Below are 25842 nucleotides of genomic sequence, written 5' to 3'. Positions count from 1 at the left end.
CTCGGATGGTTGACGGCTGCGTTCGACAGCTTCCAGAGCGGTGCCAAATATAACCCGACTTGAGACGGCAAGCCTGTGTGGGCCATGGAGGTGTTCGGTTGATCCGATATTCTGGGAGTGAAAATCTGCAAACCAATCCGTGAACAGGCCGGGTGCAGCTCCCAGCCTCCCACAGACCTCCTAGGCCGCTGCAGGCTGCAGTTGTGCGGACGAGTTTAAGAGGCAGCTGTGGTGGCGCATCCCTCTCAAACCAACACCGGATCGCCAGTGACATCAGCAGCTCTCACCCGGTTCTTAAGCTTTTTGGGGGGATGTGCAGGACCCCCCGAACCCTGGTCAAGGGTTCCAGCCCGCCAACCTGAACAACGGCAAAGGGAGGGAAACGACGACAACGCTGGATCCGCCGTTGCTGGCACATTTCCCACACCGACGATCTGCACGTCTCTTTGACCAAACATGCCAGATCGTGGCGTCAATCCCATCCTCTTCACGCCCACACATCTCACTCCTAACCCCTACGTACGACACACACCGACATCGCAGAACGCCCGCTAAGCCGCCGCCGGCGTCGTCTAACTGATAGCTTCCAACTGGTAACTGCTGGCTCGTGGTTTCCCAAGCGCCGCCCCTTTTTCTCACAGGCGACTCCAGCCACGAGGCTTCTTGGCCATGGACAGCAACGGCATAACCTCTGTTCTAAATTTCCGTGACGTCGGCTCCACGGTGAACAGGTTTCAAGGACGGAGGTACTTCTCCAACTGACACCACGTTGGGCATAGTCGTACTCAAGCTGATTATCGTGTACCCGCGCAATAGACTCATCCGAGAAGGCGTCTTGTTCCGTTCAGCGAGACCGGGTATGTCTTGAAGTCTCACACGCCTGCCTATTTGTCTGCTCACAGACTTGACAATTATCAAGATGATGCCTCTCTAGACGACAGGAAACGCCTTCGAGAGGAGCTGGGCATCAAGGCGGTAATAGACTTGCGCACAAAGTAGGTGTGCATATGCGACCCCATACAATATCCTCTCGCCCTTGGAATGCCAGATACCATGTACTAGGCCAACAACTGACGCCATCCCAAGAACGGAACACGCTCAACAGGCAAGAAAGCGCAAGACCGATCTCCAAATCCCCGCACTGCTACAATCCAACGCTGCACTAGCCGAGCCGGTCCAGATCCCGGGTCTCAAGTATCACGATATCAGAATCACTGGCGGGAAATTCGAGTGGTTCTTGGTGAGGCAGCTGTCATGGTGGGGTTTGTGGTAAGGGGACTTGGCTTCTATTGATTCCTCAATCACAAAGGCTGACTTGTGAACCCTCAACTGAAGTCGCCTCGTCGTTCTCTTCCTGCTGGGTTATCGCAACGAAGGCATCTCTGTCCTCGCCAGCGAGGTCATGGTGCCACGTGGCCTGGTACGCTTGGGCCTCGATACCCTCGATCAATCTGGCGAAGAGATTGCCAAGGTATGAGTGGGCGCTCGTGGTTTTGTTTGCCAATTGCTGACGAACATCTCCCCCCAGGCTCTCAGAGTCTTTCTCAATCCGTTGACAAGGCCTACTCTGGTCCACTGCACACAGGGCAAGGACAGGACGGGAATGATTATTACCCTCGTGCTGTTAGCCCTCAATGTGCCGCTCGAGGCGATCGAGCATGACTACATGCTGACAAGTGGCGCACTCGAGTCCGAAAGGGAAGAGAGGCTCACCGAGATAAGAGAAATTGGCCTCACGGACGACTGGTTTGAGCCGGCGCCTGACATGATCGTACGAACCGCTCGACATCTCGACGAGGCCCACGGGGGAATCGTTGGGTATTTGGACAAGATCGGGTTCGACCAGTATGATCGCCAGAAGCTCAAAGAGCTGCTGCTGTACTGAGCCCAGTCTTACGACATGTCAACGAGTGACTTGCCTCCACCTCCAGATCAAGTCGTTGTCGGCAGATATTAGTCACTAGCCATAGTTGGTGCGCTTTGAAGCTCTTCTCTCATTTTTTCGTGAATCGGCCCTGCATCCAACATCGGTACATCTTCAACTTGCGGGCTCTGTTGACGAGCATGCGCCTGTCAACGCCTAGGTCGTCGACGTTGAATTCAGCCCTGGTGCCTTCCAACGCATCTTGCGTCTTGCCGGTCCAGATTTGCTCAAGCTCCTCCTTTTCGAAGAAGTAAACACGTGTTCCGTCGCCGCGCACGTAAAAGTTTTCATCAAGGTAGCGGCCTTTCTTGAAGCGAACCTGGGCAAGATCACCTCTTCCATAGTCTCGGAAGCAGACCTGGCCGCCTGGCTTAAGCAGACGGTAGACATTGGTAACCGCCTTGTTCCACTGGCTGGGGGCCAAAGCCGAGAAGATGAAAATAAGGATAGCAACGTCGACGGACCCTTCTTCAAGACCAGGTGGGAGCTCATCGCTCGTCACGTCCCAGACATCCGCCTGCATGTGGTCTTGGTTGTAGGATTCATGGGCCCGCATGACCTCTACGGCCTGCTTCGAATAATCACAGGCATGGACCCTCAGGCTCGGGTTCTTGTTGGATGCAAGAATAGGAAAGGCAGTGTTACCGGCACCGGCGCCGATCTCAAGGATCGTGACCTTGCCAGCATCCTCTTTGGTCACCTCAGACAGGATGGGAAACTCTTGCTGTAGCCACTTGCGATTCTTGAAAAAGTTGGCCGTGTTGTTTTTGTAGAAAAGATCCCACATTCTCGCTGGGTTGTTGTTGAGTCTGTCTGAAAGATTTGTTAGCGAACTGTGTTCAAAGACAGAGGCAGAACAAAACAGAGATCATAAGATGGTGTAGTCAGATGGGAGCGAAAGACTATAGGAAGAAGTTTTCATCATAGGATTCAGATGAACTATGCGATTGTGCTGGAGTATCATCACAACACCAGGGGTGTATAAAGCAGAAGCTTGCGGGGGGGATCGAACTTACTTTTGTCAAAGTCGGAGACCGGAGACTGCCGCTGCATTTCATATTGCTGCTCGGCATACTCCTTGTATGCATCGTCAGTCTCGACATGGTCCCAAGCGTTGAACTCGAAAACATCGTCTTGCTCGCCCAGCAGGCGACTGCCGAACTGAAACGGATCACTCCTCTTCTGGTTGAACTGAGGGTCGTGGGATCTGTGAGGCGGCTGCTCCTCCTGGCTATTCGGCTCAGACACTTGGAGGTCGGCCGTCTTCTCAACAAGAAGTTGCTCATCCGCTCGCGGGAGTGTCTCTTCAACGGCGAGGGACGCCATGGTTCTCGTGCAGAACCCACCAGACAGATCTAGGACCTGACAGCTGCTTTTGCGTGGGTGATACACAAGACAGCGAGTCTCCAGTTCTTGTTGGAAGAGAAGGAATGGTTGAAGAAGAAAAGGGATTAAATTGTCGAGCTGGTGGGAGTTTTTGTCTACAAAAAAAATACTCTGGTGGGGCCAACCTTCGGTGCGATGAAGTGCCGCATGCCGTTGCAGCCAATCAAATGCCAAGCGCTACTCAGTTCATATTCCAAGCTGAAATGGACGGAGCTTTCAAGGAAACAGGGGTACGTACCGCCCAAGCTGCGTTACCAACCGGGCGCGAACAACATGCATCCATCAAAGCTGGCAAACCATTGACGACGAATATCTCGCCGAGACAAATCGAAAACCTCGCTCCGAAACCTCCTGGGTTCCTTACACGGTACTTACTATCGAAAACCTCCTGGAGCTCGCTGTTCCAACTCAAAGTGCAACGATGGCCCCGTCTCTCGTCCGCCCCCAGGGCCACCTGTCACCGGCTCAGGCCCTTGAGCTGGCCCAGAAGGCGCCGACGATTCTGCGAAACAACCCAAAGGCGTTCTCATCGTCCCCGCTTCTATCACTGTTCTCGGCATCTGAGACGCCCGAACTGTGGACAATCTACGAGAACCTCCTTCTGGCCTGCCTCCGGACGGGAGACAGTCAAGCAGCGCACCAATGCCTCGAAAGGCTGATTATCCGCTTTGGAGACGAAAACGAACGCATCATGGCTTTCAAGGGCTTGATCAAAGAGGCGGAAGCCGACAACGACGGAGAACTGGCACAGGTTCTCATGGAATACGAGACCATACTTGGAGCAAACGCGACGAACATTGTCGGTTGATAATCTTCAGCCAAGAGCTTGTGGCATGCGCTGACCCTCGACAGCCTGTTGCGAAACGTCGCATTGCCCTCCTGAAGTCTACTGGAAAGATATCGGAAGCGGTCGCGGCACTCAACTCCCTCGTTGACTTCAATCCCACGGATGCAGAGGCGTGGGCAGAGCTTGCCGACTTGTATCTGTCGCAGGGCCTCTACTCGCAGGCCATATTTGCGCTTGAGGAGGTCCTCGTACTGACTCCGAATGCATGGAACGTAAGCGTCGGCAAATTCTTCACTCAAATCTGTCAATCACTAACGTACCCCAGATGCACGCGCGGTTGGGCGAAGTATTGTACATGGCAGCCTCGACTTCTGAAGGATCCTCGCTGCAGCATTTGACCGAGTCTGTAAAGAGATTCAGCCGAAGCATCGAGCTGTGCGACGACTACCTCAGGGGTTACTACGGACTGAAACTAGTGAGTCGTGTACCCAATCAAGTCCATCAAACACAGCTGACAGATATCAAGGTTACGAACAAACTGATCAAGGAGCCCTCAAAGCCATCAAAGACACCGGAGTTGGAGGAGTGGGGCCTTTCCGACGTCACCACGCTACAGAATCTCAATGAACTGGCGACAACAAAACTGGCGGAGATTGTACGTCGTAACGGAGCGCAGGAGAGGCTCTGGCAGGGCTATGACGAATCGGAAGTGGCAGCGGCGCGAGATTTACTGTCAAAGGAGTCGGCCGAGCTTGTGAGATGAGCAACGCGTCAGCCTGACACTACAAACAGACAACTTCACATTGGCCGATGTCATGATCAAGCGACTACGTTGATAAGTCATCAGAAACAGCACGTTTTGTGGGAGGCAGCATTCCCACCGAATGCTGCTTTGAATGGTACATGCTGAGGTCAATAAGCAATCGGAGTCATCAAGCAAGGCCAACAGCCTTTGACAGACCGTCTTTGTGCTAGTGGCAATGCCAACGTTTTCGCGGTCGGTAGCCAATCGTGGACAATCCGGCCAACCATAGCAAGCGAGTAACAAACACAGCAGCCGGCATTTGCTTTTCATACAAACGCGTGTTAAACCGCAAACTCGTGGCGAATGAAGAAGCTGGCCGTCTGGAAGTTGGGCCTGGAGGGGAGTCATTTTGTTGTTTTTACAAATACAGCGGACACGCATCGAACATGGGCAGAGGCCGCCGTGTCCTGCCTATGGATAACAGTTAATACTTTCTTTCGAATTCTATTGTTCCCGCCGCGGCCACACCCGCAGTCATGCCTAATGGTCGCAAACCCCATGCACTAGCACGTCGCATGGCTGCGTGTCATCCAAGGTTCCAGCCAAGTCGTTAGGAGCCCGACGAGCTAAGGCGGCCCACCAGATGCGCTGGCAGTGAGTCAGGGAGAGTTGATCCACGGATGGATCTCAGCAAGCTCAGCGGCTCAGGCACCATCAGCCGAGGTCCCATGGTCCTGCATATCAGAGTGCGCCAGGCTTTGGAGAGGCCCGTCGGGCGTGACAAAGGGTTCATCGGGCTCAAGTATCGTCGGAATGATCAACTGGCAAGAACATACAGGCCAATCAAGCTGGGACGACAACATTGCGGTGTCACGTATATATCCGGGCGGTGCCATGTAAATAAGCTCAAGGCAGAATGAGCACCTACCTACGTCGGTACCGAGTTTGACCGCCCTGTGAGCCCTGTACTTTCCAGCCGCCTGGCGCCATCAACGACGAGGAAAGAAGAAGCCGAAGGCCGCCCACGATAGGCAAATCAGCTAATTCCCAGGCCACAATGGCAGATTGCTGTCACACACAACAGCTCAGTGCATCCGGAGGTTTACCGCCCGTTTTCACTTCATGTCATCGGAAACGTGGCATGCCTCCCAATCAAACATGTCATTGCCCGATTTATCAAGGAATCATACTAGACGACTACCAGTGCTCAGAACACGCAGCAAGACAGCCCATATGAGGGAGGAAACCTGAAGCGGGCGAACACCGGTATCGCGATTCAAAGTCAGTGCCGCCGGTATGGAAAGATTTTTGTCCCGTCTTTGTGTGAAGCAAGCAGGCTGCGAATTAACTGCATAGCATTGGGCGGACTGGTGGAGATGACGACGAGGACGACCTTGGACAGGCACGACATTGGACCCGGAGTGGAGATTCACTCGGTCGGAGGCTGTACCTGTACGGCATCTCGGCGAAAAGACGCATGGGTACGGTACTTTTTAGACCCAAAGGAGTCCAGGCACGATCGAGGAGGGGCTTATCGCAGCGGCGCTCTGAGATACGGTGAGTGCGTAAGAGCGAGCGATTTGTAGGAGGGTGCTCAAAGCCGAGCTGACGGTTGCCTATTTTAGTTTACGCCCGTCTGTGAGCAACCCCCTCCCGACAGTTCCAAAGGTCACGATGAGTGAGGTGAGGTAGTAAGGTCACTTGGGTGAGGCACCTCCTCCCGAACTCTTACTGGCTCGCAAAACGGTGCAAGTCAGAGTCTTGGTCCGAGTTGCCGGGCATTGGCTCGCGGTGGCCCTAAAAGCAGGACGGCCAGCAACCGGCATGAGCAGGAACAGCAGCAGTGGAGGGACGACCTTGGACCCCCCCTCCCTCTTCCTCTCCCCCTCCTCGCCCATCGTTTCTCTTCTTCCTCCTCTCATCCAAATAAAGACTTTGCGCCGTCTCGTCCAGCCTGCTTACATTCACAAACAACTCTGACTACCGAATTCCCCAGCTTGCTCGTCTTGCTCTTCTCCTCAAATTTGGTTGATGTTCTCCGGTCTGTCGCCGCACAACATATTAACACCCAATTCTCCCACGCAGAGCGACAACGGCGTGGGAAAAAACAGTCACTACAGCGCGCGCGCACTCACGACGCAAGTACCAAACGGCTCCACAGGCTTTTCCACACGGATAGAAACGTCCAAGTCCAGCAAGGGCCCGCACCGCAACGGAGCCGCTCTTTTTCAGCACGTCCCTACCGCGAAACATCAACGCCCAGGAAAACCAAACATCCACTCTTTGCCAAAACCCAGTCGCAGTGCATTGAGAACCGACAAAAAGCATTGGGCAAAGGTACATGCACATCACAGATATTGTTACCCTGGGTAGGTGTGGTCCCTTTGTACCAAGGTCCAAAGTCTCTCTTCTCACTTGCTTACGTGCCCACCCGAAGCCTATCCGAGCATCATCCCAAAGCAACAAAGACCCCGAATACGTCCCAAAAGAGACGTGAGTTGCGTCTAATCTGCCATCGTCTTGTCCCTGGCAGGGCAGGTCTCAGATCGACGGTCCCAAGTCTCAGCCCGTCCTCCTCGTTTCTCTGTCTCAACTCTCGGCGCATTAGAAGAAGTGGCCCTAACAAAGACAACAAAGGTATGGATAATCAGATTCCACTTATCCGTTGTTTGATTGTTTGTTCGGACGCGTCTTTTCCGATTCCCCCATGCGCGAAGTCGTCGCGTTCTTTGCCCACTCCCTCACGCTGCTGGTACCAGCGCAAGTGTTGTTGCTGCTGCTGTTGTTATTGTTGTTGCTGCCGAGCGCTGTTTCGCCAAAAAAAAGGAAAAGAAGAAAATGTCAACTCGTCTGTCTATCCGCCCTTCCTTGTCAACAAGCCGTCAAGTGCCGGCTACCTGCGGCCAGTCCGCATGGCAACAGAGCACACCCCCCCCCCCTTCGGCCAGCTGTCGGTGCTGCTATTGCTGTTGAGTATTGACATTGCCGCCGCCGTTGTCTGCATCACAGAACAGACTTGATTGGTGAATGGGAGAAGACCCCTTTGCATCAACCATGAGCTTATAGCACGGTTCTGCTCTGCGCAATCACTCGCCAGCAGAGCAATGCTGACAGCCATTGAATGACGATTCGTCGACGTTGACCCCATTCCTGCTTGCTCATCTGGCCGTCCATTATCCATGGAGTGGAGCTGGCCCAGCATCTATCTCCCAGGGCACCCAAGTGGGACAAGGAAGCAAGGGGGATTAAGGCCTTGTCCAGGACTGCCCCATCTCCCGTGCCCATCCATCCCCGTTCCTTGCCGGGCCAGCCCTGTCAGTATCTTGCCTGTCCCCGCCCGAACCGATCCTCCGCAGCCTGTCCCTCCCGTTGCATGTCTTTCCTTACGATGTACTCTTGCCAGCGCCCTTGATGGAAAGGGAGCCTACCGGTGAGTACTTAGGCTGTACGTAGGTCAAGATGGTTTGGTGTCAGAACAGTGCAACGCCTCCACAACACATTCCAGAACCTCCCTTTGCCGCACGCACCCTGCCTGGCCTGGCTCTGGCCGGTGGTGGGCTTGGTCAAACTCCCGCCTCCCAGCCAGCAACATTAGCGTGTCGCCTGCCTGGAAAGCAAGCAGGCTGGCCGGATGGCGGGGTTGTCTGCTCCCAATCGTTGGTGGTTTCTCTTAGTCCCCTGTCCAGTCCAGTCCGGTCCATTCTATTGCGTGTGTGTCGGTGTGTCTGTGTGTCTGTCCCGCGCAGGTTGACACGATTGGCGCCCTCGCCAAAATTTTCTATTGCACATGATTCACTGGAACGTTGCTGATTTTGAGGCTTGTAGCCCGTCTCACTCTTCTCGACACACGGCATTGCACTAACAAGTCTTTAGTCGCGTTGCCCGCTCGTTGTCTACAATTTGTGCTCTCACCGACAAGGGACCCCGTCTGCCGGTTTCTGAGTTCCCCCTAAACGCCAGAAGAGGAAGCCTTTCCACAGGCCTCCTCCACCACCACCCTGCCTCCTGTCCTGTGCTGTCCTTGTCCCGCCCCATTCACCACACTGGCAAGACTGGATACCTAGGCATCGGATGGGGCTTATTCTGTACTTGTCTCTCTATCCTGCTGTCTCTCGCATCGCGCATCGCACCGCAGCACAACATCGACGCATCGCTACCTTAAAGGCTCTCTCTCTGTTCTTACAAACAGTTCCATCCATACAACACAGTACAATACAGGCTGGGAGTCTCCTGTCTATCCGGAGGAGAGTGGCAGTGGCTGCGCCTTAATTTGTGCATACTGCCGCCGCCTACACCACCGCTACAGGTACATACTTAACATCGACCCCACTGTGCGCCTTGGCCATCATCGCCATACGGTTGACTTGAACGGAGCGGTCGCCAGACCCGCAATAGCTGCCCAGCTGCCACAAGTTTCCTTACACCCAATCGCACTTCTTTTCGCGCCCAACTGCACGATCTCGCCAAAACAGCAGGGGGCTTCCCAGTTACATCCAAGAGCCCACGAGCGAATATCCACCCACCGACTGCCGCCCACCCCTCAATTTTCGCAACTCGCCCGTCCTTCAACTCAGCCCTTCACACAGAGACTTTGCTTTCAAGAAGCCGCCTGGTCGTTGTCGTCCCTACCACCACATCCACATCGTCTGATCACTTTTGCACCCGACTCGCCCTTCTTTCTCGCCGTCCGCCATCCGTTCGTTCGTGCTTGGATCGTCCCTTGATTTACTCGATTCCGCGCAAGGGCGAACGCTGCACCCGTATCCCGCCTGCCTCGACCACGCTCGACTACCAACGACGAATTTACACCATCGGTTCCCGCTGTCGAAAGCCTCACTTTCGGCTCCTCTGTCTCTCACCCCAACGTTCCCACCCGATTTACCCCTTTACTCCGACTTTCTTTCGAGATTGTCGTGAGTAAAGGGTCTTTCTTGCCGCCGCCACACGCACATCCACGCGCATCCTCATGTCGTCCGCGTAAGTTAACATATTTTCAACTACGCCAGGGACCAACCGACTTGGTGGCTTCCACCAGACACCAGTCAACTAACACGCTCCGGAAGACGATCCTATCGACGCCCTGGCCATACCTCGTCCGGGGCAACAACATCCCGATCCGCTTCTGCCAGTGAAGACGAGTCGCACTACTACAACGAAACTGAAGGCATCAGCTCCGACTCAGCTGAAAACGAGGATTACACTACATCGGAGGAGGGGGATATTGGCCCAGACGATTCGGCCTCCGTCAGTCCTGCTCCTAGATACGCAGGCCGTCCGGCGCCACCCCAGCGTGCCGTCCGTCAACACCAACTCCCTCACCGTCCCGCCCTCGCTCAAACCCAGTTCCCGTATCGGCCCGGTCCAGTGCCGAACCATCTTGACAGCGTGGATCCCTCAGAAGAGTACGGGCCGTCCCCATTCGCCCCTCGTGGCGGATATGCCCACAGACCTCCCGGTCACGGGGGGCAACCGGCACACGGGGGACATTCCGGCCATAGCCCCTACTACGGCGGCCGTGGCGGTCATCCGCAAGCCGGCTATCCTCATAGTCACGTTAGCGGCTTCACCCCTAGCCCCTATGGACATCCCGCCAACCAGATGGTTCCTTTCGGATACAACAACGCATTCTCGCCAATGTCGCACGCAAATGGGCAGAGCTATTTCCACGACCCTCGCCAAGCCCAGTATGACATGATGCCGTATCAGCAACAGCAACCGCCGGCCCTCTACAACCAGCAAAGCTACGGACAGATGCATCAGTGGGGCATGTTTCCCCCACCCCCACCTACAGAAGCCCCTGGCCCTTCCAAGACTCCTGCGAATGAGCCACCCCCACCGCCAAAGGAGGATCCCGAGAAGATCAAGCTCCAGCAACAGATCGAACTCTTCAAGAAGGAACAAGCTCTGAAGGAAGAGGAGCAAAAGCGCAAAGAGCTGGAAGAGAAACTTCGGAAGGAGGCAGAGGAGGCCATCACCCGCAGGATGGAGGATCTGAAGCGAGCACAAGAGCTGGCGCAGAAGGAGATTGAGAAGGCCAAGCAAGAGGCTGAAAAGGCGGCCAGGGAAAGGATGGAGGCCGAACGCAAAGAGGAGGAGCAAAGACAGAAGCTCCACCAGGAAGCGATGGCCCGCGTCGAACGCGAGGCTCGAGAGAGGCTAGAGCGCGAACATAAGGCCGAGGCCGAACGGAAAAAGGTTGAAGAGGAGGCCCGCCTCAAGGCCGAAGCCGACGCAAGGCAAAGGCTAAAGGAGGCTCTTCAAGCCGAGGCCGATCTCAGGGCCAAGGAAGCGAGAGAGGCCGAGGCCAAGCGGAAGTGGGAGGAGGAGATGAAGAAGAAGGCCGAAGAAGACGCCCGCGCCAAGATGGAAGCCGAGAAAAAGGCTGCTGCCGAAGCTGCCGCTGCCCAGGCAAAGCTCGAGGCAGACCTCAAGGCCAAAGCCGAAGCCGACTACATCGCCAAGGTCGAGGCCGCGAAGAAGGCCGCCGAGGAAGCTGCGGCAGCGGAGAAGAAGGCCGCCGAGGAGGCCAAGCTGAGGGCCGAGGCTGCATTTGCGGCGGCACAGAAGGCGGCGGCGGATGCCGCAGCCGCGAAGAAGAAGGAGGAGGAGGAAATGAAGGCACGGGCAGAGTTTGAAGCTCGCGCCAAATTGGAGACCGAGAGAAAGACTGCAGAAGCCGCTGCCGCCGCCGAAGCCGCCGCCAAGAAAGAGGCCGAGGAGCTTAAGGCTAAGATCACTGAGGAGGCCAAAGCCAAGTACGAAGCCGACAAGAACAAGGGCAAAGACAAGGCTCCAATCAAGTTCAAGGACGCCGTGGGTAGGAAGTTTAGCTTTCCCTTCCATCTGTGCTCGACCTGGACAGTACGTATACCACGATATTATGATGGTGTCGACAGCAGGCTGACTTTGAACTCCAGGGCATGGAAGAGCTTATCAAGCAAGCCTTCGTCCACGTGGACGTGATCGGACCCCACGTCCAAGAGGGACACTACGACCTAATTGGGCCCAATGGGGAGATCATTCTGCCCCAAGTCTGGGACAAGGTGGTTGAGCCGGACTGGACAATCGAGATGCGCATGTGGCCCATGGACAAGCCCCCTCCACCTAGCATGCGCCCCGGCATGCCGATGGACCCCAGAACTGCGGAAAGAATGGCGGCGCATTTCCAGGGCATGCGCGGTGGCCACTCACGAATGGGCAGCTTTCCTCCAGGAATGGCGCCTCCGGGCGGTGGTCGCCCTGGCGGCGGGGGCGCCATGCACCCGCCTCCTCCTCCGAACTGGCCTGGCCCACGTCCTGGACCTCCGGGTGGTCTCAGTCACGGCCATGGTGCACCCGACATCGTTACTGTTGAACCGATCCAGAAACAGCACAAACACAAGTCTAAATCCCAGGGCACGATGCTCAGCTGGATGGCCGGTGGTGGCAAGGCTCCCAAGAAAAAGTACGTGTTGAAGGCGCGCTGTTTTTACCGAGGTCATAGACTAACAAGGCATAGGAGCAAGAAATGATGATCATTGCAAAACGCGGAAGATTTTGTTCCCGACACATGCCACGGAGAATATTTTACTACGAATCTGTGGCTTGGGGACCTTTTTTATTATTACTTACATATGATACCTTTACGCGTCCATTTGCTTTTCTGATTTTCTCAGATTCCCAACACAGGCAACCGTACGCACGCAATGCATCACACGAATATCATGGCTCATTTCAAGGTCTATAACGCATGTATGCCGGAGTACGAGCTGCGGAGGGGTACAGCCCGGGGAAACGGGACATGAACATGGGCGGAAAACATTTCATCAAAGACCTTACATGTTTTCTTTTGCTTTTTTTTTTTCTCTTCAGCTTTTCCCTCCTTCCCTTTTTCCACTTTCCATTTTCCCAGCGGGGCATTGCATTTGAGGAGAAGGCTGGAGGCTACGACATGATTGAGGCGCAAATAGCGGAGGAGTACGAGATCCGTAACTTTCTGGTTAGATGATTTTGTCTTATCCATGCACAATTGCTGTTGTAGGTGGCATTGATAGCCCCTAACCCCCTCCACTAAAGTTTTGCCACAAAAGAAACGCTCTTCCAATGACCGCGTAGTCTTACTTGTTTAATGTATCATGCTTCTTCATTTTTCTGTAAGTTATTGGACGAGTGCTTGTCATCTTCGATTATAGCCTGGGGACGCCCAGGAGGGCCTTCACTCTCTTCTCGAACGCCTGGATCATGACACCGGCTACCTTATCAGACACGGCGGCGCTGACGGCGGAGTACAAAGGGTTTGCGAACTGGAATCGGATAACCAGATCCACCTCGGTGCCCGTCCCGGACGACAGTGGCCGCAGCTGCCACTTGGTCACTAGGCTCCTGAACACGGCGCCCCCTTCCCCGCCGTTGCCCGGGCTCGAGCCCTCGACGTCGGCGCCGCTTACGGCCTCCACGCTCTTCCCGGGCACGCAGTGCAGCCTGCTGGTAAAGGTCTCCTCAAAGCCTCCCCAGCCAACGCGCAGGTCGGCCTGGGCGGGCCAGCGACGGCCGGAGGCGTCCGGGGACGTCCATTGCGTGACGCGGGACTGGGCGCAATAGGGAACAAATGTGTCGTAGGCGTCGACGTCGGAGATAACATCGTAGAGCTGGGCGGAGGGATAGGGCATCGTCCGGCAGGCCGTGAGGGTCTGGGTTTCGGCCGAGGAGGAGAGGTTGGGGAGGCTGAAGAAGTGCCGTCGCAGTTGTTGTTGAGCGATGGTTATGGGCGCCTGCTGAATAGGAAGAGTTCGGAGGGGGGAGGAGAGGCGGAGGAGGGGCCGAGCGGTCGTCATTGCGGTCTGAGATGGAATCGCGGTGCTTTTTGGGCGTGAGGGTGTGGTGATTATTGAGATTTTGAGATTGTTTCGCGATGCGGGTTTCGGGGAGTGTGGAAAGGTCCGCGGGTGTCAGCGAGACATACTAGTAGTCGTACTTGTACAATGCTTCTAGAAAACAAGAGACAGTATAATAAGAAAAAGAAAACAAGAGTACTGTACAAGGACTCTAGCGAAGTCTTGCTACGCTGTTTTAACAAGTTTGTCCCCAGAAAAAGAGGAAGTAGAAGATGCCGCAGGCTAGGCCGACGCAATGTCGATTGCAACCGCCGGTGTTTAGTGGGCTGGCTACTAGAAGGCTAGTCGCCGTACAGTGCGATAACCATGGAGCCGCAACGTATACACTGTGTCCGCTGCCATCCTTCGGCGCAACATCATTTGGTGGGGTTGGATTATAGAGCAACAGGGCAGCTCTCCACAAGCCAAGTTGGCAAGCCACAGCAAGCCCGCATCACCGTTCTGTCCCTCATACGTCCCCCGACTCCGACATCCCTTGGACGTCCACGAAACCCAAGCCAAGCTCTTCCCCTCGAATTCGAACTCCCGGGAGCCCACGACGAAACTTACCGAAAGAACGTCTTAGTCCAAAATGCGCCATAGACTCCGAACGCCTTTGTGTACCTGACCTAGTTCCACGGAATCCCTCCCCTCCCCCCATCACCGTAGACGATCACGCCTCGACAACTGCCCGATCTAGGCTTCAACCCCCTTGTGTGGGGCCTCTGTGATCTTCAACATGTAGGTGTCCGGGAAAATGACGGCGCAAATGACGGGTGGATACCATGGGGGCTACGAAGATGAAGTACACGCGCTGACATGCTATGCTATGCGTGCCAGGTTCGAGAAATCCCTCTACGACCTCATCAGAGGCCTGCGAAACCACAAGGGCAACGAGCGCGAGTACATACAGAACAGCTTGAAAGAATGCCGCGCAGAGGTTCGCGGACAAGACATGGGTGAGATCCCCCACGCGAGTGGTGCATGGGTGGGCTGTACTTAAAGGGAGCTATATTCTGACTTCCCACCAGACGTCAAGGCGACGGCGCTGCTGAAGCTGGTGTACCTGGAGATGGTTGGGCATGACATGTCATGGGCGTCGTTCCACGTACTTGAGGTCATGTCGTCGCAAAAGTACCACCAGAAGAGGGTGGGATACCTGGCCGCCGTGCAGAGCTTCCGACCCGATACTGAAGTGCTCATGCTGGCGACGAATCTATTGAAAAAGGTAATGTTTCTCTCCACGCTGGCTATAACGGACTAGCACGAGGCCGATTCTAAAGCAACGCCGCTTCCAGGACCTCTCATCGACGCAAGCGACCACCATCTCCCTACCAATGTCCACGCTGCCGCACATCATTACCCCGTCCCTCGCCCTCTCGACCCTCTCCGACCTCCTGCCCCGTCTCGGCCACTCGAACCCAGCCATTCGCAAGAAGACTATCGTGACGCTGTACCGCCTGGCCCTGGTGTACCCCGAGACGCTGAGGGCGGCATGGCCCAAGATCAAGGAGCGCTTGATGGACAAGGACGAGGACCCGAGCGTCACGGCGGCCATCGTTAACGTGGTCTGCGAGCTTGGATGGAGGAGACCGCACGACTTTCTGCCGTTGGCGCCCAGGTTGTTTGAGCTGCTTGTGGACGGAGGTAACAACTGGATGGCCATCAAGCTGATCAAGCTGGTATGTTCTGTGAGGGAGCGGTATTGCTGAGGGAAGTTTGCTGACTCCACGTCCAGTTTGCGACTTTGACGCCGTTAGAGCCGCGTCTCGTGCGCAAGTTACTGCCACCCCTGGCCGAGCTGATCCGAACAACGCCTGCCATGTCGTTATTGTACGAATGCATCAATGGCATCATCCAGGGCGGTATTCTGGGTAGCGCGGACGATATCTCGGGCAGAGAGGAGATTGCGACTCTTTGCGTGAATAAGCTCAGAGGCATGATCATGGTGGACGGCGACCCGAACTGTGAGTATATCTCTTACGCTTATCAATATCGAAAGCTGACTTGACCAGTGAAATACGTCGCATTGCTTGCCTTCAACAAGATTGTCGTGACGCATCCCTTCCTTGTAGCGCAACAAGAGGACGTCATCCTGGAGTGCATCGACAGCCCTGATATTACCATTCGCATCAAGGCATTGGATCTCGTTCAGGGTATGGTTAGCAGCGACAACCTGGTGTCCATTGTGGGCCGTCTGATGAAGCAGCTCAAGTCATCTACGCCTAAGAGGGACAGACCAGGAGCGCCTCTGGGGCCGGACACTGGGATGGACTCGGACGAGGAGGCGGAGATCGAGATTCACTCGCCATCGAAAGAGCAAGAAGAGCCTCCGCTACCCGACGACTACAGAAGCGACGTGATTGGGAGGATCCTGACAATGTGCTCTCAGAACAACTACAGCAGCCTAGTAGACTTTGATTGGTACATCGATGTCCTCATCCAGCTCGTTCGCATGGCGCCCATACCAAGGTCGGTTGAGACGGAACTCGACTCAGTCGCCGCCTCCGGCAAGTCGACCGCAGGAGACGTGTCCGGAAGGATCGGAGACGAGTTAAGGAACGTTGCGGTCAAAGTACACGCGCTACGAGGCGCGGCCGTCCGAGCTGCAGACCTCATCATCCAGCAAATGAACACCGATACTCCTACAGGTCATGCACTCTCATCGGCGTCGCTCAAATCGACGTCTTGGCTGGTGGGGGAATACGCTACCCAACTGGCATTCCCGGAAGATACGCTGGGTAACCTATTGAGAATACTGTCTCGAACACAAATACCGGATATTCTTACCACCAGTCTGCAGGGGGTCACGAAGATCTTCGCCTACATAGCGGGCAATGAAGGCCAGCCATGGACCCCGGAATGGAAGACAAAGATCACGTTGCTTCTGGCACGCATCATCCATACCCTCGAGCCGCTTGCTCTTCACCCCAACCTCGAGGTCCAGGAGAGATCTGTAGAGTTCATCGAGCTTCTGAAGCTCACTGCCGAGGCCGCCTCGGGCCAAGCATCGTCGTCTGACGAAACGCATCAGGACCCCCCTCTGCTGCTCACCCAGGCCATTCCATCACTGTTCCAAGGATGGGAACTCAACTCTGTCGCTCTGGGGGCACAGCGAAACGTGCCCATGCCTGAAGGCCTGGACTTGGACGAGCCAATTCACCCGAACCTGGCTCATCTTCTTGCTCGGGCGGACATCATTCCAATGGAGGCCGCCGAGGCGGACGATTTCGAGGTCTACTATCATCAACGTCCGGCACCTACAAGCATATCCTCGGCCGAACCGGCGATCAACAGGATTGCCGATGCCCCGGCAGAGGAGGTTGTCAGCTCCTATCAGCAGGCAACCGAAGACAGCTACCTCGATGCCGACATCGTGGCGAGGAGGAAAGCCGAGCGGAATGAACGGAATCGCGACGACCCATTCTACATCGGTGCTCCCGTCCCTGCGCCCAGGACTTCGACACCGATCCACAACATCCTCCAGAAGGAGAATGGCCCGGATCTTGACATAGACTCCATACCGATAATGCAGTTGGATCTCGACAAGCTGGGCAGCTCGGCGCCCGGACCCGCCTCTCCCATCCACCGGCCACAGCCGCGGCCGAAGCAAAGGGTCGTCATCGCCGCGGACGAGACACTCGTCGGCAGCGGGGTCTCGACGCCGCGCAACTATGAGTCGGAGAACAACTCGGACAGTTTCACCAAGTCGCGCGCCAAGAAGCTGCGTCAGGGGCTCCTGCAGGTGGACTCGTCGACGCTCGGGTCCCTCAGCCTCGAGGACGACACGGGCTCGTCCAACGCGCCCTTCGACTACGAGCGGCAGCAGCGCGAGGAGGCGGAGATGGCGCGGGCGATGAAGGAGGTGGAACGGTTGCGGCTCGAGATGCAGCGTGCCAACGAGCGCATCCAAGTCGCCCAGGGCGTCGACGTCGCGGGCACGGTGGTCAAGAAAAAGACCAAGAAGAGCAAGGACAAGGACGGCCCGGAGGCGGTCAAGACGAAGAAGAAGAAAAAGAAGGCGGCCCCGGCCGAGGTCGCCCCCCCTGCCGTTCTCATGACGGAAGAGGCCGAGAACAGTGACGGGGCGGAGGACAGAGCGCTGATACCGCCCCCCGAGAGTGCCATCGAGGGCCATGACGGCGGCGTCGAGAACGCGGGTCCGGCTGTGGTGGTGCCCAAAAAGAAGAAGAAAAAGAAGACGACCAAGATGGCCGAGATCGCGGGAGACAGCGGCTAGTCTCGGGCATGCTGCGGTGGTGGCCAGAGAAACAGGTGCATGCATAAAATAGATGTAAAAATGCAACAAGGCGCGGTGCGATCAGAAGAAAACCCCCCAGGGAAGATGACTACCGCCCCTTCCTCCCCGTCGTCCACTACCAACCGTGATACGCTCCGTCGTCTCTGCGCATACAGCAGTGCAATTGTCGACACGAAGCATTGAACGCTGATGTGTTGAAAGACGTTTTGGTTTGTTATCTCGTCTTCGAGAGATATCTTAAACTGAATACCCAGTACACAACGGCACTTGTGTCATCTTGCCGTTGGACGTCTGGGGGATGTCTTCGTCTCTTCTCTCCCCCTACTTCCTTGCCTTCCGGCGGTCTTTCGTCTCTTTCTCTCTCTCTGATTCTTCTCGTGGGTTTACGTACAGACATGATACAAACAAAGAGGAAACCCGAGGGGAATCGCTTCGCCCCAACATCACCGTCGTGTCTCGTTCTCTTCCGTCGCCGTCAACAAGCCAGCCCAGTGGTTTCTCTTTTTTTTTGATTTCCCGATAACCCTGTCCGTCGTCCGTTAAACACGTACGTCCTACTAGCGTCACACGTCACGACAAGAAAGGAGAATCTCAAAGTTTGTTTTGGAAGAAAATAGACATTAAGAAAAAGAAACAAGGAAATGAGGTCACAGGCCTGAAATAGGGGCAGAAAATCATCATGGCTAACACGCTTCAGTCATCCATAGGCTTGTCCTCAAGCGTCACTCCACGGGGTGCCCCCGAGTCGCGGGGCGTCGACGATCCGCTCTCTGTTCCAGTGCTTGGTGCGGCTGCCACGTGGCGGTCCAGTGAATACCGCACGCTGCTGCGACCTAAGCTGTTGCGCTTCTCGACGGGAGATTCGAGAGCCTTGATTCTGGCTGCAACGCCCTCAGCGGCGGGCGCCGTTGAACCATTGCTCGCAGCCGCCGTCGTCGCCTCTTTTGGCGAGCTGGACTCGCTGCCGGGGACTTCAAGACTCGACCGCTTGGCGCCGACTACGCTACCCAAGCTGGAGCGGTGACGGTCAACTGCCGACGCGGGCGGGCTCGTCTGGATCGGAAAACGGGTTTCGGGGCCACCCGTGCTGCGGTCACGTCTGTGTCCGCGAGGGCTTGGGGCAGGGCTTGTCGCACGACCGCGGGTACCGGCTGCCTTCTCGAGCAGAGCTCTATTCCGCTCTTCCATGTTCGCCCTCCGGTTGCTCTCGTCGGTGCTGATGGCACGAGGGCGGTTGATAGAACCGCCGTGGTTCGCCGTTGACATGCGCTTGAGTTCGCTGAAGATGGCATCCTTGTGGGCAAACAGATCGCGAACGAGCCTGTAAGCGTGCTTCTCTTCCATGGTCAGGGAAGTTTCAGCACGAGGGCGAAGAATACAAGGCGCGATAGTCGTGGCTAGGCTCGCAACGTAGGCCTCGTCAGCCGAGGTGAGGTCAATTAAGCGGGTGAAGTGGTTCATGCAGGCATCGAGCGTTGCGATGTTAGTCAGTCGCATCTGCGATAGAGTCTGTTGTAGCACGGACACGCGAGCAGCGTCGCTCTCTTGCGACTGGGTCTGGTATATTGTCCTGACAATCTCATACACGTGGGATGAAACGAGGGAGTCTGTATTGTTGTCAGTAGATGATCGTCAAGGTGTCGGTACAGAATCAACTCACCAGGCAGTTCGAGCAGGTACAGCTTGAGCAAGCTCGCAACAGTCGGGATATCGAACTCATCAAAAACATCAGGTGAGATGGGCTTGCCGTCATTAAGCTTGCTGCGGAGCTTGTGGATCTGCTGCAGGGGAACATCGACTAGCCAAACACCGCGTCTAGCCTCGTCACCTTCGAGATCGGGGTAGTGGTTGTCCAGATACGTCAGTATAGTGGTGACGATAACAGGCACGCGCTTCTTATCCGCTCGCGCTCTGGCCTCGAGATCCACACCGAAAGTCTGCTCATCGACCTTGTTGTAGTAGTTCTCGTAAACCACCACTTTAGGAATGAAGCTGCCGGTCCGGTAGCTCTCGAGCAGGTATCTCAGATCGCCAAGAGGCTGGACAGTCTCCTGGAAGAGCATCATGTGGTCGACAGCAGACTGCATGCTGGGAATGACGTTGCTGATAGTGCCCGAGAAGTCCAGGATGACGGTCTTGATAGCCTTAAGGCGATCCAGCTCGCAACGCTCCAGGAAACGGAGGTGCACAAAGATGGTCTCCTCGAGATCGCAGCGCATCTCGTCCAACTTTCGCACGCCAGCCTTGTACTTTTCGTCGGCTTCCCTGGCCTCGCGGCGCAATCGCTCTGGCGGGGTCTCGTTGGGGTGCTGGTTGTTGAGGACGTTCCAGTTGGCAAGGTATTCGCTGACGGTCCCAACAACAGGAGAGTCGGACGACTCAGAGGCGGGGAGAGAAAAGGTTCGGCCTAGAGGCGTCTTCTTGTCGGGTACGCCAGCCAGCTTGAAGGCCTTGGGGCGCCACTGGTAGAACATCTTAGAGCTGTTGGCGAAAGTGCTACCAACGTTGCCAATGAGCCTGAGGTATCCGTTCGAGATGAGATCCTGACCGATTCTCTCAGCGTAGCTAATGCTCGTTGTGTTCATGTGCCGTTGCAGGTACTCGACAATGTCGGATCCGGACGAGGTGTTCTGGTAGGTCCCAAGGATGGGGACCTTGGTCTCTCCAAGCTTGATCGTGTTCAACATGTGCGCCAGGATCTTCTTGACCTGCTCGGGCTGGTAGATCTCATCTCCAATCTCGATGGGTTCGTCATCATCTTCCTGAGGGTGGAGCTCGGGCTCCTTGTTCTCGGAGACCTTGATCTCGGGAATGCTGTTCTTGGGGCTGTTTTCGGGGTCCTGGAAGGCCAGCTTGGTCTCCTCCTCAATATCCTCAACCAACCGGCACTTGTTGAAGTAGGTGCTTCTCAGCTTCTTGACCAACTCGGCTTGCCTGTCGTGCGCCTTGATGCGAGCCTGCAGCTCGTCTTGAGAGTCCTGTATGCGCGACTCGTGAGCATCGCACCAGCGCGAAAAGGGGTTGACGACGAGGTCTCGAATGTTCTGAGCGATCTTCTTGTGGTTCTTAGCGCCCTCCTCCATCTCGGTTCGAACGCCATCGAATGCCTGCAATGAGGGGTTAGCGGAGGGTCTTGTGAAGCTCTCTAGTGGAGCGCTCTACACACCTTGCGAACGCTGGCGCCATCATCCTTTGAGAACCCGCCTTGCACCTTATCTGCCGTTGGTGCGATGTCTCCTAACCGCTGGCTGTAGATCTCCTCAGCCTCGGCACGCATTCGAGCGACGGTCAGGACTTGTCGGTTTTCCTGCACGCCCTGCTGCAACTTGCTGAACAGGACACCGAGTCCTAGCACAAAGGTGTTTAGCTGTAGCCTGAGGGGTCGGTGCAGCGCATCTAGTCAACTTACCTGCAGCGTAGTCGCTTGACCAAAAGGAATCTGCAAAGCCCGGCATGATGATGCCTAAAAGCTTATAGCCGTCGTCAAGATGCTGTTGAGGTGCGATCCAAGGCTACAAGGTAGTAGGCAAAGGAAAGGAAAAGTAGGCGGCGAGAATCGTTTCGTTTCGTCGTTAAGCGGGAGGTGGGTGGATGGGAGGCGGCGGTGGTGGTGGTTCTGGTTGCAGTGGGAGGAGAATGGGCTGGTATTTTTCAGGTCTGGGTCAGAGGCACTTTTTTTGGCCGGATGCGAGAAGCGAATGAATACGTCAGCCGCAATTGAGGCGGCGGTGCTGATGCAGATAAGGAAGGAGACGACAAGCAACAAATGAGAGCAGCGAGGGAAAAAGCGAATGAGGGGATGTACAAATGCGGGAAGATCAAGCAGAATAAGCAAGATGAGAAGATGGTTCGTCGTCGTCGTTCTTTGTCAGGGGCACATGCCAGTGGGAGGAAATTTGGAGCAAAAAGCGAATGGGAGGAGAGATGCTTTTGGATTGAAGGTGCTTGCTGACAGGATCCAGGTTCAAGGTTGAATCCAGGCTTGGAGGGGGAGAGGGCTGGCAGGAAGGAAAAGGCGCTGCCAGTTACCTGTACTGCACCAATGTCATTACCATACGTCCCTCGGTATCCGTCTCCGCAGGCGTCAGTGAAGCTTTGCGACTTTGCGGTACCATCCACCACTGCCTGCCTTTGTCTCTCATCTGATACCCACCGTCCAGTCAATCAGATCAGTCAGTCCATTGACATGGCACCAAGGCAGATCAAAGGCGGCCATGGGATACGGTAGAACTTAGTCCGACGAGCCGGAGCTAACCAATCAACATTAGGGACTGGATGGGGCAGCGCTAGCAACGGCCTCTGGTCCTTGGTCTTCCGTCACACAGGCGTGGCTTTCCATTGGTCCTTATGACGAACGCTGGTCTCAGCCGGCTCAGTGAGCGACTCGGGAGTGCTTGAAGTTGGGATCTTGTCCGAAGGGTACGGATGGGTACCCTATAGAGAGGTAGGGTACCCAGTGAGAAGCGACGATGATGGGAGGAGCCATCCGAAGCCAAAAATACATCCAACTTTGTCGACCTGTCTCTACTCCAGCCACTGCCTATTCTCCACTTATTCACCTGCTCAGGCTCTGACTGGACCGACTGATCAGAGGTGACCCTGAATGACCCCCTATTGCTCCACACAAAGCAAGTGACCCTGAATGAGGTAGCCAAGCAAACCGAAGCAAAGCACAAGTCGCAAAAATGCCAGACCCAGCACTAAGAAATGGATGCGCCCCCTGCATTTGTCTCTGTTGCAGAATGATGGGGCAACTCCAGCTGACGAGGTTCGAGAGGATACTCCAGAACACCAGAAGAGAATACTGCTTGCACTCTGAAGACTGGGGCTACCGCCACCTTCCTCCCACAGGGCTGACCGCTAAATTCCATCTGGCGCCGCCCAATTTGGCGTTTGTATTAAGCATCGTTTTCACTTTCTATGCCGCCTGGGATTGAGTCTTGTCTCAACTGGACTGTGCTATCAACTTCGATGCCATTCTTTTTTCTCCTTCTTTGTTACCGAGCGAGGTCTCCTAGCGGCCAAGGTTGAAAAGAACTATTGCCCATCATCCAACTTGCCTCTCTCCCTCGTCCTGAGCTCCCTCCCTGTTTCAGTGGTTGCCGGTTGGATGGTTCCCCAGACGACAAAAGCCGTTATTAATAGCTGTCGAGGCCTGATTTGCCTGGCAGAAGAGAGGGCAGAGGGGTGGGCCGTGGACGGCAACTGATCCTGGTCCCATCAAGCCTGTAATTTTCGCTGCTAATTGTTGTCCACAATCCACAGAGCCCAACATACGAGGAACACCTGCGCCCTGCAAGACTTGACTGGGGTTAGGGGACGCAAGAGCCAGCTATCATCCGAAGTTGCCACGTTCGAACTTGGAAGTTCCTGTTAAGGAGGATGGTCCATCCCCAAAATTCCAATTCAGTCATTGCTAATCATACCTGTGTACGATGTATGCTGTAGTGTGTCTGACCTTGCTGGGTGCATGTACGTTGTTAAGGACGTACAGCACTCCATGGTCTCGTTCTCAAATGTTCAATAAAGCCACTCAATAAGGCCCCTCCCCCCTTCAGTCCGATAAACTAACAGACTGTAGAGTGGACTGACTGGCTGTGTGGGGGGTGGTATTCCCATCTCATTCCTGTTTGCTCCATTGTTCCTTTTGGTTCTTGTGGGCGCTAGACCACTCGAAGGACGATAAAGAGACGAGAAACAAAGCCGTCCAGCATTGGTTGTTAGTTGTGTACCACCTCTCTATTGAATCATGGATATCGAAACTTTCCCGCGCGCTAAGGAACCTGTAGTCAACTACAATGATCGACCGTCCTCATACTGCCACTTATTTCATGTTTCCATAGCATCATAACGATAAGCGGAGCACTTGGGAAGCGTGCAACTCCCCGAGAAGTCCTTCGCTCCTGGCCAGTTTCGAGTTTCCCAACTGATCGCTTATCGCCGGGGTTGACCTTCACAGATAAGAGCCTCGCGCAATCGTAGCTCGGAGCTTTGACCCCAGAAACGCTGTGACGTGATTAGGAATCGGTAAGATGTATGGTGGAATCCCCGCCATCGCAAATCGGGGACATCGAAGAACCACCCGAATTCTAACCTTTCCTTGATTAAGACCAACCAATATTAACGTACGAAGGCCATCAAACGGTAGTGCCTTTGACTCATGTGCTCCGAACATTGTGCTTACGATGATGACAGGCGAGTAACCGGACAATTGCTTATTGTTGAGACTTTTATTGGCATATCAATCCCTCGCCTACGCGGAAACCATGGATGAGAAACAACGTCTGACGGCCGACGAGGCTTGCGAAGAGGTCGTAGCATCCCCTCGCAAAAGCCCGTCCCCCGCGAAGAAGGCAGTCATCGCTTGCTTCGCATTCTGGCTACTGTCTCTGACATTTGCCTATCACCCCGTGAAGTCATGCTACCACCGTATGAGAAACCCGGGGACGGCACCCCTTACAGTTGAGGATAGGGCCCACGCTATCCTCTCCCAAACGCCATTGATCGGTACGAGCCCCGCCCAGCGCTCTCATGCAACAAGATGGTTACTGACACTACGCGCAGACGGCCATAATGATCTTCCCATCCTCGTCCGGGCTTACTTCAACAACCACATCTACGGGAAGAACTTCACCGAGCCCTTTGAGAACGGCGGTCTCGTCGGCCATGTTGATCTGCCCAGACTTCGCAAGGGTCAGAACGGAGGCGCTTTCTGGAGCGTCTACACCCCATGCCCGGCCAATGGCAGTGACTTTTCCGACGAGAACTACGCCGAAAGTGAGTTTGCAGATGTCCAGTAAACTAGGGCCCCCGGTGTTGACATGTGACTGTAGGCGTCCAATGGACCCTCGACCAAATCGATGTCATTACCCGCATCAAAGACGCCTACCCCAAGGACTTTTCCCCCAACCTGGACAGCGGTGCCGCCCTGGCGGCTTTTGAGAAGGGGCAACTGATCTCGCCCCTGGGAGTCGAGGGACTGCACCAGATCGGCAACTCAGTTGCCAATCTCCGACGTTATCATGCTTTGGGCGTCCGCTACTCGACCCTCACCCACAACTGCCACAACAAGTTCGCTGACGCCGCGCTACTCGAGAGCCCCCTACGCAAGGCTGAGCCTCTCTGGCACGGTCTCAGCCCGGCGGGCCGTCGTCTCGTTCATGAGATGAACCGAATCGGTCTCATTGTTGACATCTCTCATACGAGGTTGGCTCTATGTATCGCTATCTCATGATCGTTCACTAACAGTCACACCAGCGAGGAGACACAGACTGATGTCCTTGGAGGCAAGGACTGGGAGGGCAGCAAGGCGCCCGTGATTTATTCACACAGCTCCGCCTTCAGCGTGTGCCCTCACCCTCGCAACGTCAAGGACAGCGTCCTCGAGCTGGTTAAGCAGCGTAACGCCGTCGTTCTGGTCAACTTCGCGCCCGACTTCATTTCGTGCGTCGAGTCCGGCAATGACAACGGCCTGCCAACGTACGTACCCGGCAACGCCACGCTCGCGCAGGTCGTCCGGCACGTGCTGCATATTGGTAACCTCATCGGCTTCGACCACGTGGGATTCGGCTCAGACTTTGACGGCATCGGGTCGGTGCCCAAGGGTCTGGAGGATGTGTCCAAGTACCCAGACCTCGTCGCCGAGCTGCTGAGACAGGGCGTGAGCGACGAGAACGCGGCCAAGGTTGTTGGCGGAAACGTTCTTCGTGTATGGAGAGAGGTTGACGCTGTTGCAGCGAAGCTGCAGAAGGATGGCGAGCCCGTCCTTGAAGACGACCTGCCCAACGCCAAATAGTTTAGTCATCTTAGGAAATCTGCCCATGCTACAGTGGGACGTATTTCGTACTAGCATGTCGTTATCGCAGCTTAATATAACATAGTGTGTGT

The 25842-nt window shown here is 55.4% G+C and overlaps 9 protein-coding genes across 9 annotated transcripts; 6 read left to right on the top strand and 3 right to left on the bottom strand.

Moving 5' to 3' along the window:
- The first annotated feature begins 399 nt into the window (after nt 1-399).
- On the top strand, nt 400-1992 carry CDEST_04951 (Putative tyrosine-specific protein phosphatase). Its single transcript, XM_062921110.1, has 6 exons — nt 400-746; nt 817-857; nt 920-995; nt 1087-1269; nt 1336-1471; nt 1529-1992. The coding sequence occupies exons 1-6, from the start codon at nt 670-672 to the stop codon at nt 1883-1885; spliced, it is 870 nt and encodes a 289-aa protein (XP_062777161.1). The 5' UTR covers nt 400-669; the 3' UTR covers nt 1886-1992.
- Nucleotides 1993-1994: 2 nt separating this feature from the next.
- CDEST_04950 (Putative methyltransferase type 12, tRNA N(3)-methylcytidine methyltransferase METTL2/6/8) lies at nt 1995-3372 on the bottom strand (the record flags this gene model as incomplete). The annotated part of the gene is made up of 2 exons (XM_062921109.1): nt 2941-3372; nt 1995-2737 (listed from the first exon to the last, which is right to left on the bottom strand). Exons 1-2 carry the CDS (start codon nt 3248-3250, stop codon nt 1995-1997), a joined length of 1053 nt encoding a protein of 350 aa, XP_062777160.1. The 5' UTR covers nt 3251-3372.
- Nucleotides 3373-3519: 147 nt separating this feature from the next.
- On the top strand, nt 3520-5760 carry CDEST_04949 (Putative ER membrane protein complex subunit 2). Its single transcript, XM_062921108.1, has 4 exons — nt 3520-4109; nt 4163-4369; nt 4423-4572; nt 4624-5760. The coding sequence occupies exons 1-4, from the start codon at nt 3732-3734 to the stop codon at nt 4858-4860; spliced, it is 972 nt and encodes a 323-aa protein (XP_062777159.1). The 5' UTR covers nt 3520-3731; the 3' UTR covers nt 4861-5760.
- A 458-nt stretch (nt 5761-6218) lies between these two features.
- Nucleotides 6219-6428, top strand: CDEST_04948 (uncharacterized protein; the record flags this gene model as incomplete). Its single annotated transcript, XM_062921107.1, has 1 exon — nt 6219-6428. The coding sequence occupies one exon, from the start codon at nt 6219-6221 to the stop codon at nt 6426-6428; it is 210 nt and encodes a 69-aa protein (XP_062777158.1).
- A 312-nt stretch (nt 6429-6740) lies between these two features.
- CDEST_04947 (uncharacterized protein) lies at nt 6741-12977 on the top strand. The gene is made up of 6 exons (XM_062921106.1): nt 6741-7211; nt 7280-7479; nt 8668-9819; nt 9906-11703; nt 11760-12286; nt 12341-12977. The coding sequence occupies exons 3-6, from the start codon at nt 9809-9811 to the stop codon at nt 12351-12353; spliced, it is 2349 nt and encodes a 782-aa protein (XP_062777157.1). The 5' UTR covers nt 6741-7211; nt 7280-7479; nt 8668-9808; the 3' UTR covers nt 12354-12977.
- Nucleotide 12978: 1 nt separating this feature from the next.
- Nucleotides 12979-13950, bottom strand: CDEST_04946 (Putative coenzyme Q-binding protein COQ10). Its single transcript, XM_062921105.1, has one exon. The coding sequence runs from the start codon at nt 13653-13655 to the stop codon at nt 13008-13010; it is 648 nt and encodes a 215-aa protein (XP_062777156.1). The 5' UTR covers nt 13656-13950; the 3' UTR covers nt 12979-13007.
- Nucleotides 13951-14108: 158 nt separating this feature from the next.
- On the top strand, nt 14109-18028 carry CDEST_04945 (Putative adaptor protein complex AP-3, delta subunit). The gene is made up of 6 exons (XM_062921104.1): nt 14109-14435; nt 14535-14653; nt 14726-14922; nt 14993-15376; nt 15433-15661; nt 15710-18028. Exons 2-6 carry the CDS (start codon nt 14650-14652, stop codon nt 17932-17934), a joined length of 3039 nt encoding a protein of 1012 aa, XP_062777155.1. The 5' UTR covers nt 14109-14435; nt 14535-14649; the 3' UTR covers nt 17935-18028.
- Nucleotides 18029-18163: 135 nt separating this feature from the next.
- CDEST_04944 (Putative Rho GTPase activation protein) lies at nt 18164-21924 on the bottom strand. The gene is made up of 4 exons (XM_062921103.1): nt 21365-21924; nt 21122-21303; nt 19616-21062; nt 18164-19562 (listed from the first exon to the last, which is right to left on the bottom strand). Exons 1-4 carry the CDS (start codon nt 21408-21410, stop codon nt 18649-18651), a joined length of 2589 nt encoding a protein of 862 aa, XP_062777154.1. The 5' UTR covers nt 21411-21924; the 3' UTR covers nt 18164-18648.
- A 1593-nt stretch (nt 21925-23517) lies between these two features.
- CDEST_04943 (Putative peptidase M19, metal-dependent hydrolase) lies at nt 23518-25834 on the top strand. The gene is made up of 5 exons (XM_062921102.1): nt 23518-24099; nt 24151-24462; nt 24520-24732; nt 24789-25161; nt 25213-25834. The coding sequence occupies exons 2-5, from the start codon at nt 24222-24224 to the stop codon at nt 25748-25750; spliced, it is 1365 nt and encodes a 454-aa protein (XP_062777153.1). The 5' UTR covers nt 23518-24099; nt 24151-24221; the 3' UTR covers nt 25751-25834.
- Nucleotides 25835-25842: the final 8 nt, after the last annotated feature.

Source organism: Colletotrichum destructivum, chromosome 3 (assembly GCF_034447905.1).
Source record: "Colletotrichum destructivum chromosome 3, complete sequence".
Taxonomy (NCBI): domain Eukaryota; kingdom Fungi; phylum Ascomycota; class Sordariomycetes; order Glomerellales; family Glomerellaceae; genus Colletotrichum; species Colletotrichum destructivum.
The sequence above is the reverse complement of the archived record's forward strand: the minus strand, read 5'-3'. Positions and strand labels throughout refer to the sequence as shown.

What these genes read in the sequence shown, in the direction of transcription:
- CDEST_04945 (XM_062921104.1), top strand. An exon ending in CCATCAAGCTGATCAAGCTG is followed by an intron (nt 15,377 to 15,432) that starts GTATGTTCTGTG and finishes CTCCACGTCCAG; the next exon opens with TTTGCGACTTTGACGCCGTT. An exon ending in GGTGGACGGCGACCCGAACT is followed by an intron (nt 15,662 to 15,709) that starts GTGAGTATATCT and finishes TGACTTGACCAG; the next exon opens with TGAAATACGTCGCATTGCTT.
- CDEST_04944 (XM_062921103.1), bottom strand. Translation starts at nt 21,410, where the DNA reads ATGCCGGGCTTTGCAGATTCCTTTTGGTCAAGCGACTACGCTGCAG. An exon ending in ATGGCGCCAGCGTTCGCAAG is followed by an intron (nt 21,063 to 21,121) that starts GTGTGTAGAGCG and finishes CCCTCATTGCAG; the next exon opens with GCATTCGATGGCGTTCGAAC. An exon ending in GTACCTGCTCGAACTGCCTG is followed by an intron (nt 19,563 to 19,615) that starts GTGAGTTGATTC and finishes ACAACAATACAG; the next exon opens with ACTCCCTCGTTTCATCCCAC.
- CDEST_04947 (XM_062921106.1), top strand. An exon ending in ATCTGTGCTCGACCTGGACA is followed by an intron (nt 11,704 to 11,759) that starts GTACGTATACCA and finishes TTTGAACTCCAG; the next exon opens with GGCATGGAAGAGCTTATCAA.
- CDEST_04949 (XM_062921108.1), top strand. Translation starts at nt 3,732, where the DNA reads ATGGCCCCGTCTCTCGTCCGCCCCCAGGGCCACCTGTCACCGGCTCAG. An exon ending in GAGCAAACGCGACGAACATT is followed by an intron (nt 4,110 to 4,162) that starts GTCGGTTGATAA and finishes GACCCTCGACAG; the next exon opens with CCTGTTGCGAAACGTCGCAT. An exon ending in GTTACTACGGACTGAAACTA is followed by an intron (nt 4,573 to 4,623) that starts GTGAGTCGTGTA and finishes ACAGATATCAAG; the next exon opens with GTTACGAACAAACTGATCAA.
- CDEST_04946 (XM_062921105.1), bottom strand. Translation starts at nt 13,655, where the DNA reads ATGACGACCGCTCGGCCCCTCCTCCGCCTCTCCTCCCCCCTCCGAACT.
- CDEST_04951 (XM_062921110.1), top strand. Translation starts at nt 670, where the DNA reads ATGGACAGCAACGGCATAACCTCTGTTCTAAATTTCCGTGACGTCGGC. An exon ending in CTGTCATGGTGGGGTTTGTG is followed by an intron (nt 1,270 to 1,335) that starts GTAAGGGGACTT and finishes CCTCAACTGAAG; the next exon opens with TCGCCTCGTCGTTCTCTTCC. An exon ending in CTGGCGAAGAGATTGCCAAG is followed by an intron (nt 1,472 to 1,528) that starts GTATGAGTGGGC and finishes ATCTCCCCCCAG; the next exon opens with GCTCTCAGAGTCTTTCTCAA.
- CDEST_04943 (XM_062921102.1), top strand. Translation starts at nt 24,222, where the DNA reads ATGGATGAGAAACAACGTCTGACGGCCGACGAGGCTTGCGAAGAGGTC. An exon ending in CGACGAGAACTACGCCGAAA is followed by an intron (nt 24,733 to 24,788) that starts GTGAGTTTGCAG and finishes ATGTGACTGTAG; the next exon opens with GCGTCCAATGGACCCTCGAC. An exon ending in GTTGACATCTCTCATACGAG is followed by an intron (nt 25,162 to 25,212) that starts GTTGGCTCTATG and finishes CAGTCACACCAG; the next exon opens with CGAGGAGACACAGACTGATG.